The 13,053-nt window shown below is 36.3% G+C and overlaps 1 protein-coding gene across 3 annotated transcripts in view; it reads right to left on the bottom strand.

The window, feature by feature from the left end:
* The window catches only part of rap1gapb (RAP1 GTPase activating protein b), a 63,963-nt gene extending 53,636 nt beyond the window's left edge, over positions 1-10,327 (bottom strand). For all 3 annotated transcript variants that reach the window (XM_082533374.1, XM_082533375.1, XM_082533378.1), the window contains exon 1: positions 10,168-10,327. In XM_082533374.1, coding sequence (XP_082389500.1) covers positions 10,168-10,211 — 44 coding nt within the window. In that variant the 5' untranslated portion in view covers positions 10,212-10,327. The remainder of the gene's footprint in view (positions 1-10,167) is intronic.
* Positions 10,328-13,053: the final 2,726 nt, after the last annotated feature.

The following is a 13,053-nucleotide window of genomic DNA, read 5'->3' as shown; positions in this document are numbered from 1 at the left end:
CGTTTTTATCATTAACTCAGTTTTCCTGGGTCTTTTCACGTGTGTTATGAATAAATCTTCTTTTTTTCAGTACCAGTACTAGTTTTATTTTGTTGTATTTATTCGCGACACCTTAAAGGCCGGTCCGTGAAAATATTGTCGGGCATAAACCGGTCTGTGGTGCAAAAAAGGTTGGGGACCGCTGGTCTAATACATTCAACAACAACAATATTTATACACACATACAGAAAAATCAAAGAATTTTGCATGACGTGGATGAATATTTTCATAATAACACATGAACTTAAAAGATTTCATGTTGGTTTTCTTTACAAGAACTCTTTTTCATTACGAGTTCACAGTAAGAATCAAAATCAAATCACTTCACAGTCAAATTCAAGTGGACATTTGTGCCCAGTCTGAAGAAATTCCCTCAAGGTTTTCCTGACATATCATTTTCACTTGAAAGGGAGGGCTGTGTGGCTGTGCAGGCATCCTCACAACCCAGAAATATCAATCATGTCAAACATAACTCATGTAAAGCTTAACTGCATTAATTGTGGACTGTTGCTGTTATGTGTTGATATGAGGAATGGCAGAGAGAAAGATGGAGGAAATGTGGTTTTTGGTCAAATTAGTTGCCAGGGACAGAAAAGAGGAAATATGAGATAAGAGAACAAAGTGGTGCTTTTCTTCTGCTGGTACATTATAGTTAGTCAACAAGTCAGGTTTTCTGTGTGGTTGGTGTTTTTTTTTTTCATTCATTATCCTGAAATCAAATGATTTCATTTGATTTTGATTTTATTGATTAGCATTCAAATTCAAATCTCAGTGAAAACAGTGAAAAACAAACAAACAGTGAAAACAGAACAAAAATCTACCATAAAGAAAGAAAGCATGAGACAAGGCTAATCAAAAGGTATTGGCTGAAGCATTTGCTTATTACGCCAACCCTTTTCACAAAATATCTTTTTGTATGCAGCTCCTGTACACAGGGCTTGAAGAAAATAATAAAACAAAGCAAAAACCAAACAAACAAACAAATCCAAAAAAACAAAACAAAAAAAAAACAAAGAAAAAAAACTTTCCACCTTAGATAAGTAACTACATCAAGGCAAAAGAATCAAGAGGTTTTTTTTTTCTCCTTTTTGCTCTTTTCATTCTTGATTTATATATGTTTCTAATACTCTATTTTTAAACATGTTTTTAAACAAGGAAAATGAACTACACCTTTTTAAATCACTGTCATAACTATTCCACAGGTTAACTCCTCTAACAGAAACACATCTCTGCTTTATATTTGTCCTTATCTTGTTTTTTTTAAAGAAATCTGTTCCCCTTAAGTCATATTGACTCTCTCTGACTTTGAACAGCTTCTGAGTACTGGGGCAAAGCAAGTTATTTTGTGCTTTATACATTATCTGTGCCATTTTATATTCAACTAAATCATAAAATTTCAGGGTATTCAGATTAATAAACAAAATGTTAGTTGGTTCTATATAGTTTGATTGGTTTATAATTCTTATAGCTCTTTTTTGTAACTTGAAAATAGGAAGAGTGTTCGTTTTATATGCATTACCCCATATCTCCAGACAGTAAGTCATATATGGAAGCAACAGAGTACAATAAAGTGTGTATAATGATTTTTTGTTCAGGACATGCTTTGTTTTATAGGGAATAGCAATGGTTTTTGACATTTTTGTTTTCACGTGGTTTATATGAGACTTCCAACTCAGCTTATCATCAATTATCACTCCAAGAAATTTATTTTCGTACACTCTTTCAATTTCAATTCCATTAACCCTTATTTTAGATACATTTTTCATTTGTCTAGTGCCAAAAATAATCAATTTTGTTTTCTTTATATTTAATGATAACTTATTTACATCAAACCAGTTTTTTAATATATTTAACTCCTTTTCCGCTGTAGTCAGAAGCTGTTCTAAGTTTTTACCTGAGCAGTACAGAGTGGTATCATCAGCAAACAATACACATTTTAACAGTTTGGAAACACTACATATGATCAAGGACAAATTCCAGAACCAGATGCTAGAGGTGGACAATCAGCCTACTAATAACCACTGCTTATCCCTTTCTCCCCATGGCTAAGCCAGTCAAACAATTACTTTATGCCAACACAATCACAGGCATTCATTCCACTTATTGGTGAAGGAATGAAAATGGAAAATATCATCAGGATAATAGAAGCCGTTCTGCTTTTTCTCTCCTTTAAATTTACAAAGAAAAAAGCCAACTCAAGTTAGGTTCAAGTATATAAAAAGATGATAAAAATGATAAATGAGATTTCTGGGTTTAGGATGTGCAGGTATTAAATGCAAAGTCTAACCCATTTTTTCTACTGCAACGTATTCCAAAAACTGGTTAAATGTCAGACTCACAGAGGTAGTGCACTTCCTGCCAATGGTAAAGAAAACATGTTGATCCTTGTCTCCAGTAAAAGCAGAAATACTGCAATTTTAAAATACTCTATTTCAAGCAAAGCATGTAATAAATATTAGCATATTAACGCTTGTATCTATACATGAAAGAGCACTTATGTGTGATATGAAGTTTAGAGTGGTTTGCAAGGATGTGCAAGTATCCTCTCTGTTTTGTTAAAGTGAAAGCCTTCTATATATTTGGTAGTTCAACAGAATAGAATAGAATATTATTCATATCTTTTATATTCAGCCCTGCAGATGCCTTTAATACTATCATTACCTTTTTTTAAAAATGCAATAGGTTGATATTTGGCATGCCCATACCACTGGGTGGCAGGACAGAACTAAGTGGTAAAAATGGAGGTAGATGTCTTATCTGGGTATTTGTGCATGCCTCTGGCTATATCCCAATTCAGGGTCTGCAGCCTTAAAGGCTGCATTTTAAGGCCGATTACGTCACAGCGACGCGATGAAGGCTGTCCCAATTCGAAGGCTGCTCGAAAAGCAGCCCTCAAATGCGTCCTTCATTTCCCTAAATTTTAAGGATGTGGCGGTGTAGACTTTGTGGCCCAACATATCCCAGAATGCATAGCACGGTGGTGGGTGTGGATAATTTTGCCGAAAAAAAACGGCGGATGAGGGGCAGCCGAAGAGTAAACTTTAAGCAAGTACTGAATATTATGTCACTTATTTATATGCAAATGTTTAATAACGAAGAACATTAAAACATTACTGTTGGCCACATGTCGGCAAAGTTATGTGACATTAGTGACGTTTGTACTAACTTGGTTTTAAAGCCTTTACTTTAAAATATACGCCGTTCAATAGCTGACCTTAATCTTACAGAGAATGATCAAAGCTCATGTAGAAACAAACAAAAAAGTTTCCAGCTGTTAGTATCATGGTTGCTAGGCAACCTGGGCAGCGCGACGGAAGCTAGACCGTCCCATTTTACAGGCCTCGCACTTAGCGGTGTTTGAGTACGCGGCCCTTGTGGACCGTTAAGGCTGCAGACCCTGAATTGGGATACAGCCCTTGTCTCCACACTGGTGTCTCTGTGATTCCTCTACCTGTGTAGTTCACCAGCCTGATACTAGCTTAACCTCTGCTTCTCTCCTCCTTCAATAAGCATGTATGTTGTCAGAATATTGGATAAACTTGTGTGTGAGACGAGGGGTATGATGTAAGAAAGTGAAACACCATCACTGCAGTGTTTGATATATCAAATACGTTATTGCATTTAACATTTGCATGGCACAGACTGCTAGCCTGTGGTTTTGACACTGGATACATGTCACTTTTGTTCATGACTGTAAACTTTACGTACGCAGGACTTTGTTCTTTTTCTTTGTTTGTTGTAAAGGGGAATGGAAATATTTCCATCAGCAATATGCTTGATCGATATCAATGATGTTTTCCTACTGACTCAGCAACATGCTGTTTTGGTAGTAACAGAAGGGGTGAGAAACTAGCCATAACATAAACAATTACGCCTCCATCTTTTGTAGAAACACAAAACTTTCTCAAGGGCTGACTGATAGGAGAAACATAAGAAAACATCCTGCTATACAGGTTAGTATAACAACTCAAAGCTATGAAACAGACTGAGAGTTTCATTTTGGAGGCTTTTAAGTTGAAACACGTTCCAAGAAATAGCTTTATAATCTCCCATTTCATATAATTTTTGATCTTAAACATTAAACACTGCAGTTGGTTATTTTAATTTTATTCTCACAAACATTTTCATATAGTGTTACACAAATTCCTCAAAGCTGAGAGATTGAAAATGATGCTTAAATCATGGCATATTAACACTTCTGTCCAGAGCGAACATCTAATAATACATTAGCCTGTTCAGACAGAAAGCTCTGTGGGTTATTTCCTATAAGTGAAATAATCTAAAGTAAATAGAATGAAAGTTATTAATCACTCTTTACTAGTCAGAACCACATAACTTTACAACACAATATCAATAACCATCTGCAAACTTTCAGCTTTGTGATGGTTGTGACTGTGACCTAGAGCCAAAATTTGTCCAAACACACGTGAACACAATTTTAACATTTTGTTTTCTGGTCTCTTTTAGTATATATGTCTTTGAGACGTTACATAATCATACTTGATACTTATGTGCGTAGGAATTGGATACATTTGATACTGTCTATATGTTCTGATACATAATTAATACAAGGTATTTGTCTTATTATATTTGAACGTTTCTCCCAAAATGCTACGTCCAGATGAACAGAATCAACCTTTTGGGATTATATTGAACAGTTAACTGAATTTGTGTTAAAGTTGTTAACTGATGATTTTTTTGTTTTTGGTCTGTTACTGGTTTTTGCTTTATCTGCCCATTGACTGGGTATAGAAATATATTGGTTGCAGTTTTTGGGGGGAATAGTCCATGTGGCTTTTATAATTTTAGTTGGGCGCTTTCCGCAGTTTTTCTCGAAGAAGATTAATGTTCATTTCTGTTTGTACATGGTCCCTGACAAATAAAGTGAAAATGAAAATGAAATGAAATGTCTCAAACATGCTAAAAAAGTTTCTTCAAACCAGTTATTAAATAGTAGTATAGTAGTCATACTGCCACACACACACGCATACTGAAAGACACACAAAGTAATACAGTGATAATGCAAATGGTAAACATGTTACTAATATAAACAATGAATCATGTGAATAATAAATGGGAACAAGAGAATGTCAAAAGAAATTGAGTGTGCCAATGCACGTGCTGCTGGTTGAGCTGTGAGCAGTCAATAGCTTTCTGGAGGTTGCAGGAATACTGGAAGAAAAATGTAGGCTGCCTGAAATAAAGCTAGAAGCACATGTTGAATGTTTTAATCTCAAGGAAATTTTATTTTAAAAGGTCAAAACATTTCCAGGCATCCTATCTTTACCTATAACCTATCCTAAGCGTTCCTATCCCAAAAGACTAGCAGATCCCTCTCAACTCCCGGTCTTACAGATTGTTGTTAAAAGAGTGGCAAATATGTCCCTGTCTGAACTTTTCAGAGATGTGTTGCTGGGGTTATAAAATGACTACTGAAGCATCTTTTAGAGCTTCCACCCGCAGCCTTTGTGTTTTCACTTTGTTTTTTCATGTAGGCAGTATAAACACACATTACTAGTTCAAAACATGACTTCAGTAAATAGGTGGACACAAAGATTTTAAAAATGGCACATTAAGAAACGCTGATAACCCTCGTGTTCACCCACTATTCACTCGCCCCTCTGAACAGGTCATCCACTTTAACTGTTTTCTTTAGTGAAGTCTGTCACCTCAATGTAATGACTAAAGAGACTCCTAAGCCAACAATCCTGCAAGGCTAGAGGAGTATAATGATCATAGTTTGCTCATGGGTTTTCATTATGTTAAAAGTTTAAAAACAAACAACAACTATACAAAAAGTATAAACAAATAAAGCTCTAATTTGCATGATGATTAGCATTTTTGACAGTTATTATGACAGTTATATTGATTTTTTATTTAAATGATGCGATGGCATTTGCTTTTGAATCTTACTCAGAAAAACCACCCTAATCCAAATTATTTTTGTGAGGCTGTTCACTTTAAACCCAGTGACCTCTCCAGGTCCATCTCTCTGATCTCTCTGACCACATAACCTTCAAAAGAGAGTAGGAGTTTGACTGTCCAGGCTCTATCATTTGGCTCTACAGTGATTACCAATCTCACACAAAGCACACACACAATCATAGTATTCTCAAGTTTTTAATTTTATATTCATATTTTCTGTGATTTTCTCTGAGGTTTAAAATGTGTAGTATTGATTTAAGAAAAGCTGATTTAGCAATATTTCCACCAGAATCCACAAACAGATTGTGGGTTGCTGTATGTGATCACTTTTTAGGGTCCTTAAAAAACAAAGCAGTAACCTCCCCATCAGATTAAGCACAGCCACACAAAAAAAACGACATTACATAATGTTGGAGGGATGAAAATAGCAAAGAACAAAAGGTGGGCTGTTTGTACAGTCACACTAGCCTCCTCAACACCATTTTCAGGTAGCTACCGTATAATACCTGCAAGGGAAATTGTAACAGAGCAGTCAGATATGTGCACAATCCAATCATCTTTCACATGGCTGAACCGTTGCCATTTCTCTCTAGGCTTAAAGCAGACTTTACTCACCAGCAGGAAACCAACCATCTGTAACCTAAAACCTGTAAACATACCAGCATCATTGGCTTATTCTTTCTGGCTTCTATAATTACAATCACAAGCTCAAATTTAGGAAATTCACTCATCAGCTTGGTATTATATTGTTCAAAGTTCCCTATAGTAAAGTTAAAAATAGCTCAACCGTAACCAAGTCTCTATTTTTTTAAATCATCTGTCCTACTTCACGTAATCGCTTGCTTTAAATTTACATAGTTCAGAAAAAAAAAAAATCAGCAAGGAAGCTGGCACAGGAGACAGTAAAATTGCTCAAATAGGAGGCAATTTCCAGTTGTTTTCCACCTCATCCATTTTTCCTTGCAGCTGTTTACAAGCACTTTAAAGAAATAGCCATGTTGCTATCCGCTAACAGCAATTACCCTTAAATTGTATGCGGAAATTAATCTGCTACAAAATAACTACAAAATAACAAATGCAGAATGGTAATGTTATGGTCTAGGTCTGGGCTCCATCCATTTCTGTTTAAGAATCCTTTCAATGTTATTCATTAGGAAATTATTTCCCCAGAGATACGCTTTTCAACAACAAGGATTTTAAAAACAGAGACAGATTTCCCAAGCAATTGCAAAACAAACCAAATTAAAATGAAAAAGCTCGTTTCTTTTCTTGAAACAAACACACACTAATTCATCTAACACAGATGCATGCTTTTAAAGGATCCCCAGGCTACTTTCGATTGTACAAAAGCATACATAAGACTAGACTGGATCACAGATAGCTGGGAAGAGTTAGGGCAAAGTAAATGTGTAAGAAACAAAATCAAATACCAGATCAAAACTAAACTTGACTGTTCCAGCAGTGCACTGCGAGGACAAAACTGGAGTGGGCCACCTTTATCTAACAACTCAGCCAAGCTGAGTGTTACAATGCACTTTAGGAGTCAACCACTGATTTTGCTGCTTTTATTCCACAATTCATATAATAAATAATTGATTCAGTTCATTCTTGTGACACCCAGCCAAACAGAGCTTTCCAACAGATTCAGGTTTGGTTTGTGTGAAAAAGAAGAAGACTTGTGAGCACAGTGCTACAAATCTCCTGAATTTAAAATCAAATGTCTACAACCTAATGTGAGAAAACATTATAGTGGGACAAATAACTGCAGGCACTCGCTTGCTCTAACCAAATGATTGTAACAGACTGAAACAAATGCAAATGTAATGTTTATATAAATGAGATTTAAAACAGCTGAATACAGCATTTAGTTTTCAGGTGATAGTAACAATTTCATTTGCACTTGTTACAATACCAGCTTACAAAAACCAAAATGTCAATGAGTTAGTAGTTTAGCCAGCTTATAATTCAACAAAGTACTCTAATGTGTCAAGTACAGAAAGGAAGAGATAAGCTTTTCTTGTCGTTTATTGGCTTGCACACACTACTGAGGATTAAAAATCCACTTCGAAGTCAAAGAGTCATATGCCGAACAAATTAATCCCATTCATCATCAAATGAGATTAATTCGTCCTGCAAATAAAAGTGTTTGAGTTGAGAAGTATTATGACAGTAATACAATAATATGACAAATGCATCAGCATGTCTTAAAATCACATTACTGATTGTAGCATGACAGTGATAGTGTCAACCAACAGGACCACTCCCTCCAAAATAATAACAGCATCTAACTTTACTTTCTGTCTTTCTTTCCTTCTTATCTAATATGACATATCAGTATCTATGGCACCCTCCTTCTGATAGCAAATGCACATTTTCCCCCTAAGGAGATGCTCTCCATTTCTGGTTTGTGTCACACTCTTCACAGTTACAGTATCACTCAGTGAGCTTGCAGTGGTTTCAAGACAAGATGTTATCTGTCATGCAAACACACAAGTCTGCTAGCAATCAAAGCAATTGCCAGAAGTTTTTCCAGAGTAACACCATGCACATTTTGTGACCACTTTCCCCATCAACAACAAGAAACCTCATGCCACCTGCCAACCAGTTGCAAGTTTATTTTTCTTTATCATTTTGTTCATTATAAATGTATCTGTAACTCTGGTCTTATGTTAACAATTTTACAAAATGGTTTCAACTGAATATTGTTCAGTACTTTAGGAGTAAGAATTTGGTGACATTTCAAATAGCATGCATAAAGGTTGTGCTGTGAAAATGGAAAAGTGCCAGCAAATATGACTTTGGCCTTAACCTTGAGCACAGCTTGGGTGAATCATAAGGCAATCATCGTGTGTAGGCCTGAACAATACTGTAGGACGAGTGGCGCTTCTTGAGAATTGTGGATGGATGACAGGCGCCTCGTCAAGGAATGAGCGCATTCAGCTGGATGAACTAACATCTAAGGTCTGTGATCATTTTCTCACTATTCATCTATTGTAATCTGACTCCTGCCCTTTATGTCTGACAGAAAAGAAACTTAATGTAAACATTGCTGTATGTTTAACTTATTTGATAATATGAAACCCATCAAGTTAAATAAAACACAAATCTGTGGTAGGCTTAATAAAATAAAAAAAATAAAATAAAAAAAGAATCTGATGAGTGCAGTTCAGGTGACAGTGAGTGCACTTTCATCACACCACTCCATATCTATTTTGGACCATTCCTTGAATCTCACTGCTCATTTTATTACAAGAAGCCTGTTGCTGTTTCAGAAATGCTGTTTCTGTGCCCCACAAATGTTTCCTTGCCTGCTATTGGTTGCCCGTGTCTGCTTGTGCACTCAGACTACCTTTCAAACTGACTTCTACAACAAAAATGTCAAATTTGTGTCTCGTGAGTGTTTTCTAGGCTGACTTGGCAGAACTCACAGGCTGCAAGACACAACATTAAAATAATTTCACTGCCTCATGAATTGTAATGCACTATTCATTGTTCATAAACCAAAGCACATCTCAAATATCCATACTCTGACTGCTTCAAAATCATCTGTCACATTAATAAAAGTGTGGAACTATACAAAGTCGAGATAATTACCTCTTCTCACTGTTTTACCCATACTAATGAAGTATTTAGTTATTCCCTGCCACCAATCACTGACTTCCTTATTCAGTATCAAGTAAGCATCACACATATTTAATTATGCACCACTTTGGTTGATGACAGGCAATCAGTGCTTTATTTGCTGGAATAAAAACGGTTTGCACTTTGAATAACCTTATCGATCACATATCTGTATGGATTTAGAAGCTGTTTAAAGCTACCAGTTATATACATTTAGACTGTTGTGTTGACTACAGTCACTTTTAAATACCTTACAAGTAGTGAGGTCTTTAAAAAGACAGATGAACAGATCACCATGACTGAGACAACCATATGCAAACCTCCCCTTGTAGCACTTTTGTAGCTTCCCCTACTAATGGTTCACGTGTAAATTAAGAGTGCACAGTTCTGTTAGCTAATTCAGCAGCTGCTGAGCAGATGCAGTACTAGTCCCAGAGCAGTCACACCTTCCTCTCACTACTCCAGGGCTGGCAATACAATGCAACAGGTACATGTACACTGCTGTGACAGCAGTGTCAACTGTCAACTGGCAAACTGCAAAATCAATTGATGTTCCGACAGATTAGTCCTCTATTATCTTACCCTCCATAAGCTCCAAATGTGAAACTCCTTTTCCTCTGAGACATCCTGCTGAATGGCTGATGAGGCTTCCCTGTGGTGTGCAGGATCAGAGCAGACTACAACACAAGGACTGTCATACCTCTTCCTTTTTCTTTTTCTCTTAGCTTCTCTGTGCGCCTCTCCTTCCTTTCTACACCTCTAACTCTTTCTCTTCTCTCCTCCCTCCTTGACTCAGCCCTCACTGAGTGTGTGTGTTTTTGGTATTTTATGTGTGTGTGTACACAACGCAGCCCTCCCTCTTTCTGTCTCCTCTGTGCTCTCTGACTAAGTAGCTCCTATCTCTGCCAGATTAAGAGAAAGGTGCGTCCAGCTGTCTTGTTCTGTTGTCCTGGAAACAACCACAATGATTTCTTGAATTCAAACACACCGTTTTCATTCCCACTTCTGACAGCAAGAGGGCAAAAAAATCCCTACATTAGCCAGTGTCCCACAAAAGGCATCTTCCTCAAGGTGTTAAACTAAGAATGGAGGAAACAGCTATGGACACATGTTTCCTCCATTCTTAGTGCATTATTTTTTTTTTTTAACTCTAAAGCGCTTTAATTTTATATATATATATATATATATATATATATATATATATATATATATATATATATATATATATATATATATATATATATATATATATTTTTTTTTTTTAATAGCTATTATGTTCACCCCCCAAGTTAGACAGTCGCTGGTGTAATTTGTACTCCTCCATTTTGAACCAAGATACTAAACCCCAATAAACTGTTCCAAGCAAATTTTTTGATTCGCTATTTAATGGCAGAAAATATTAAACAGTGTCATGGTTCTGGAGTTTAGTTTTGTCACTTTCTCTCTTATTTTCTATTCTTTCGTTATGCCAACTCTTGTTAGGTTTACTTTTAGTGTTTTTCAGGCTTCCCTCCAATTTTCTGCTACACCTGTTCCCAGTGCATTCATCATTATTTTGCCACTTGGTAGATCTTGTGTTTTTTTTCCTTTTTTAGACTCCCTGTGCTACTTATTCTTTGTTTATAGCCCAGTCATAATTATGTATCACCCTTTGGAAAGTTCTCTGGAATTTGCCTTTTCCCTGCTGCTCATCTGGTGTGTTCAGCTGACTGCCTCAGTGTGTATGACACACCTGAATCTGCGAATTCTGAGATTTACTATGTAAAACTATGCCACAGCGGGGGTAGTCACAGATGATGCATTAATAGTAGCACCTTGATTATATATTTACAGAATTTAACATCTTTTCTAATACTTTGAAGTGAAAAATGTGAAGTGGCATGAATTATATATGTTTTAATAAGGTGCTATTCCAGCTTACATCAATCACTCATTTGTCATGACTCATACTAATTTGACTGAGGTCTGACAAAATTATCCTTTGCCACCATGAAAATGATTACTTGAAAGCAAATAAACTGTTTGAGTTCTTGCAACTGAAAAAAAATCCCAAAAATCAAAGTAAAAGCTGTGTAAATAAAAAACTAATTTTGCTCAAGAATATCTTAGTTATCAAATTTCCAGGTCCACATCTGAGCTTACTCCCTCCCGAGTTAGACTTCAAAAGAGGATGAGATCTGATAGATGCAAGTCTCTCATCTTACTTGAACTATTTTTGGCCTGGCAATTCAAGCTCGAAAAAGACATTCACGTGTTTTTCTGTGATCACACATCTCCCAAAAGACAAAAAAAGTCAGATATCATCACTAAAACCAATATAATTCTACTTGATCCTGCTGAATATTTCAAAAAGAGATAGGTGTCAAAGTGATACACACATTAGGATATGTGGAAAATTATATCTCTGCCAATCTGCTGGAACAAGTCTGCTTATAATGACTTAAAAAAAAAAGGATGTTCTCTGATATCTCTTCCTCCTTGTCCCCTCTCATTTTCTTTCCTCTTGACTCTCTTTCCTTCCTCATGTCTGGTCTTGATTCCTCTTACATCTTGTCATATAGCCTGTTTATCAGACTTCACACTGACTCTGACTATTATACATTTTTATTAAATAATCTATAATCAAAAATTAGCTTCTAGAGAAAAATGTTTTATAGAGGCTGCTCCTCTATTACAGTCAGCTCGCCCTACTTCCTCTGCTGATAATGACATGACACATCTCTCACAGAACAATTCTCCGGAGTCAGACTTGTGCTAACAAACTTATTACTGGTGTCCAGAAATGTAGTTTCAAAAGCTCCTTTTGCTGTTGCTTTTCCTTCGTGTCTCTCAAAAGATGCCCTTCGTGATGATGTATTACCAAAAAAAGGGAAAAAAGAAAACTATTCACTCAGACTGATTTGTGTGAGACAGGTGAAAGGGAAAGGGCAGCCAGGTGTAATTAGTCCATGTCTGTCGCTTCATTCAGGAGACATGGCAGGCTGGCTAAACAACGAGCCTGCCTTGACTTTGAGGACTTGACTGGCAATGGAAGGAGGTCCAGAGTAATGAGAAGGTGCCCTCTGCGAGATGAGGTTCAATCCACCCCATCCAGCAGTAGAAAAATATAAATCACCTTGAGAGCAGGAGACAGAGTAAGAACACTAAAGACGCTTGTTATCCACAAGGTGCAGGAACTTAGTAGCTTTGCAGTTTACATTGCAGTTAGCAATGCTGTTCTTGCTGCAGGCAAGTGTTTTAAATCACTACCTCAAATTCAAATTTTATTTGTCACGTACACAGTCATACACAGTACGATATGTAGTGAAATGCTTGGACAACTGCTCGTGACCTAAAGAGAACAAAAAAGGAAAAGGCTATGAATAAGATAGGAAATAAATATGAAAATTAAAAAGGGTAAATTTAACTAGGAAGGAATAAAATATAAATTAAGGTTAAAAATGAAATAACTGTACAACACAAATTAGA

Source organism: Aulonocara stuartgranti (assembly GCF_965226115.1).
Source record: "Aulonocara stuartgranti genome assembly, chromosome: 5".
NCBI classification, from domain to species: domain Eukaryota; kingdom Metazoa; phylum Chordata; class Actinopteri; order Cichliformes; family Cichlidae; genus Aulonocara; species Aulonocara stuartgranti.
The sequence above is the reverse complement of the archived record's forward strand: the minus strand, read 5'-3'. Positions and strand labels throughout refer to the sequence as shown.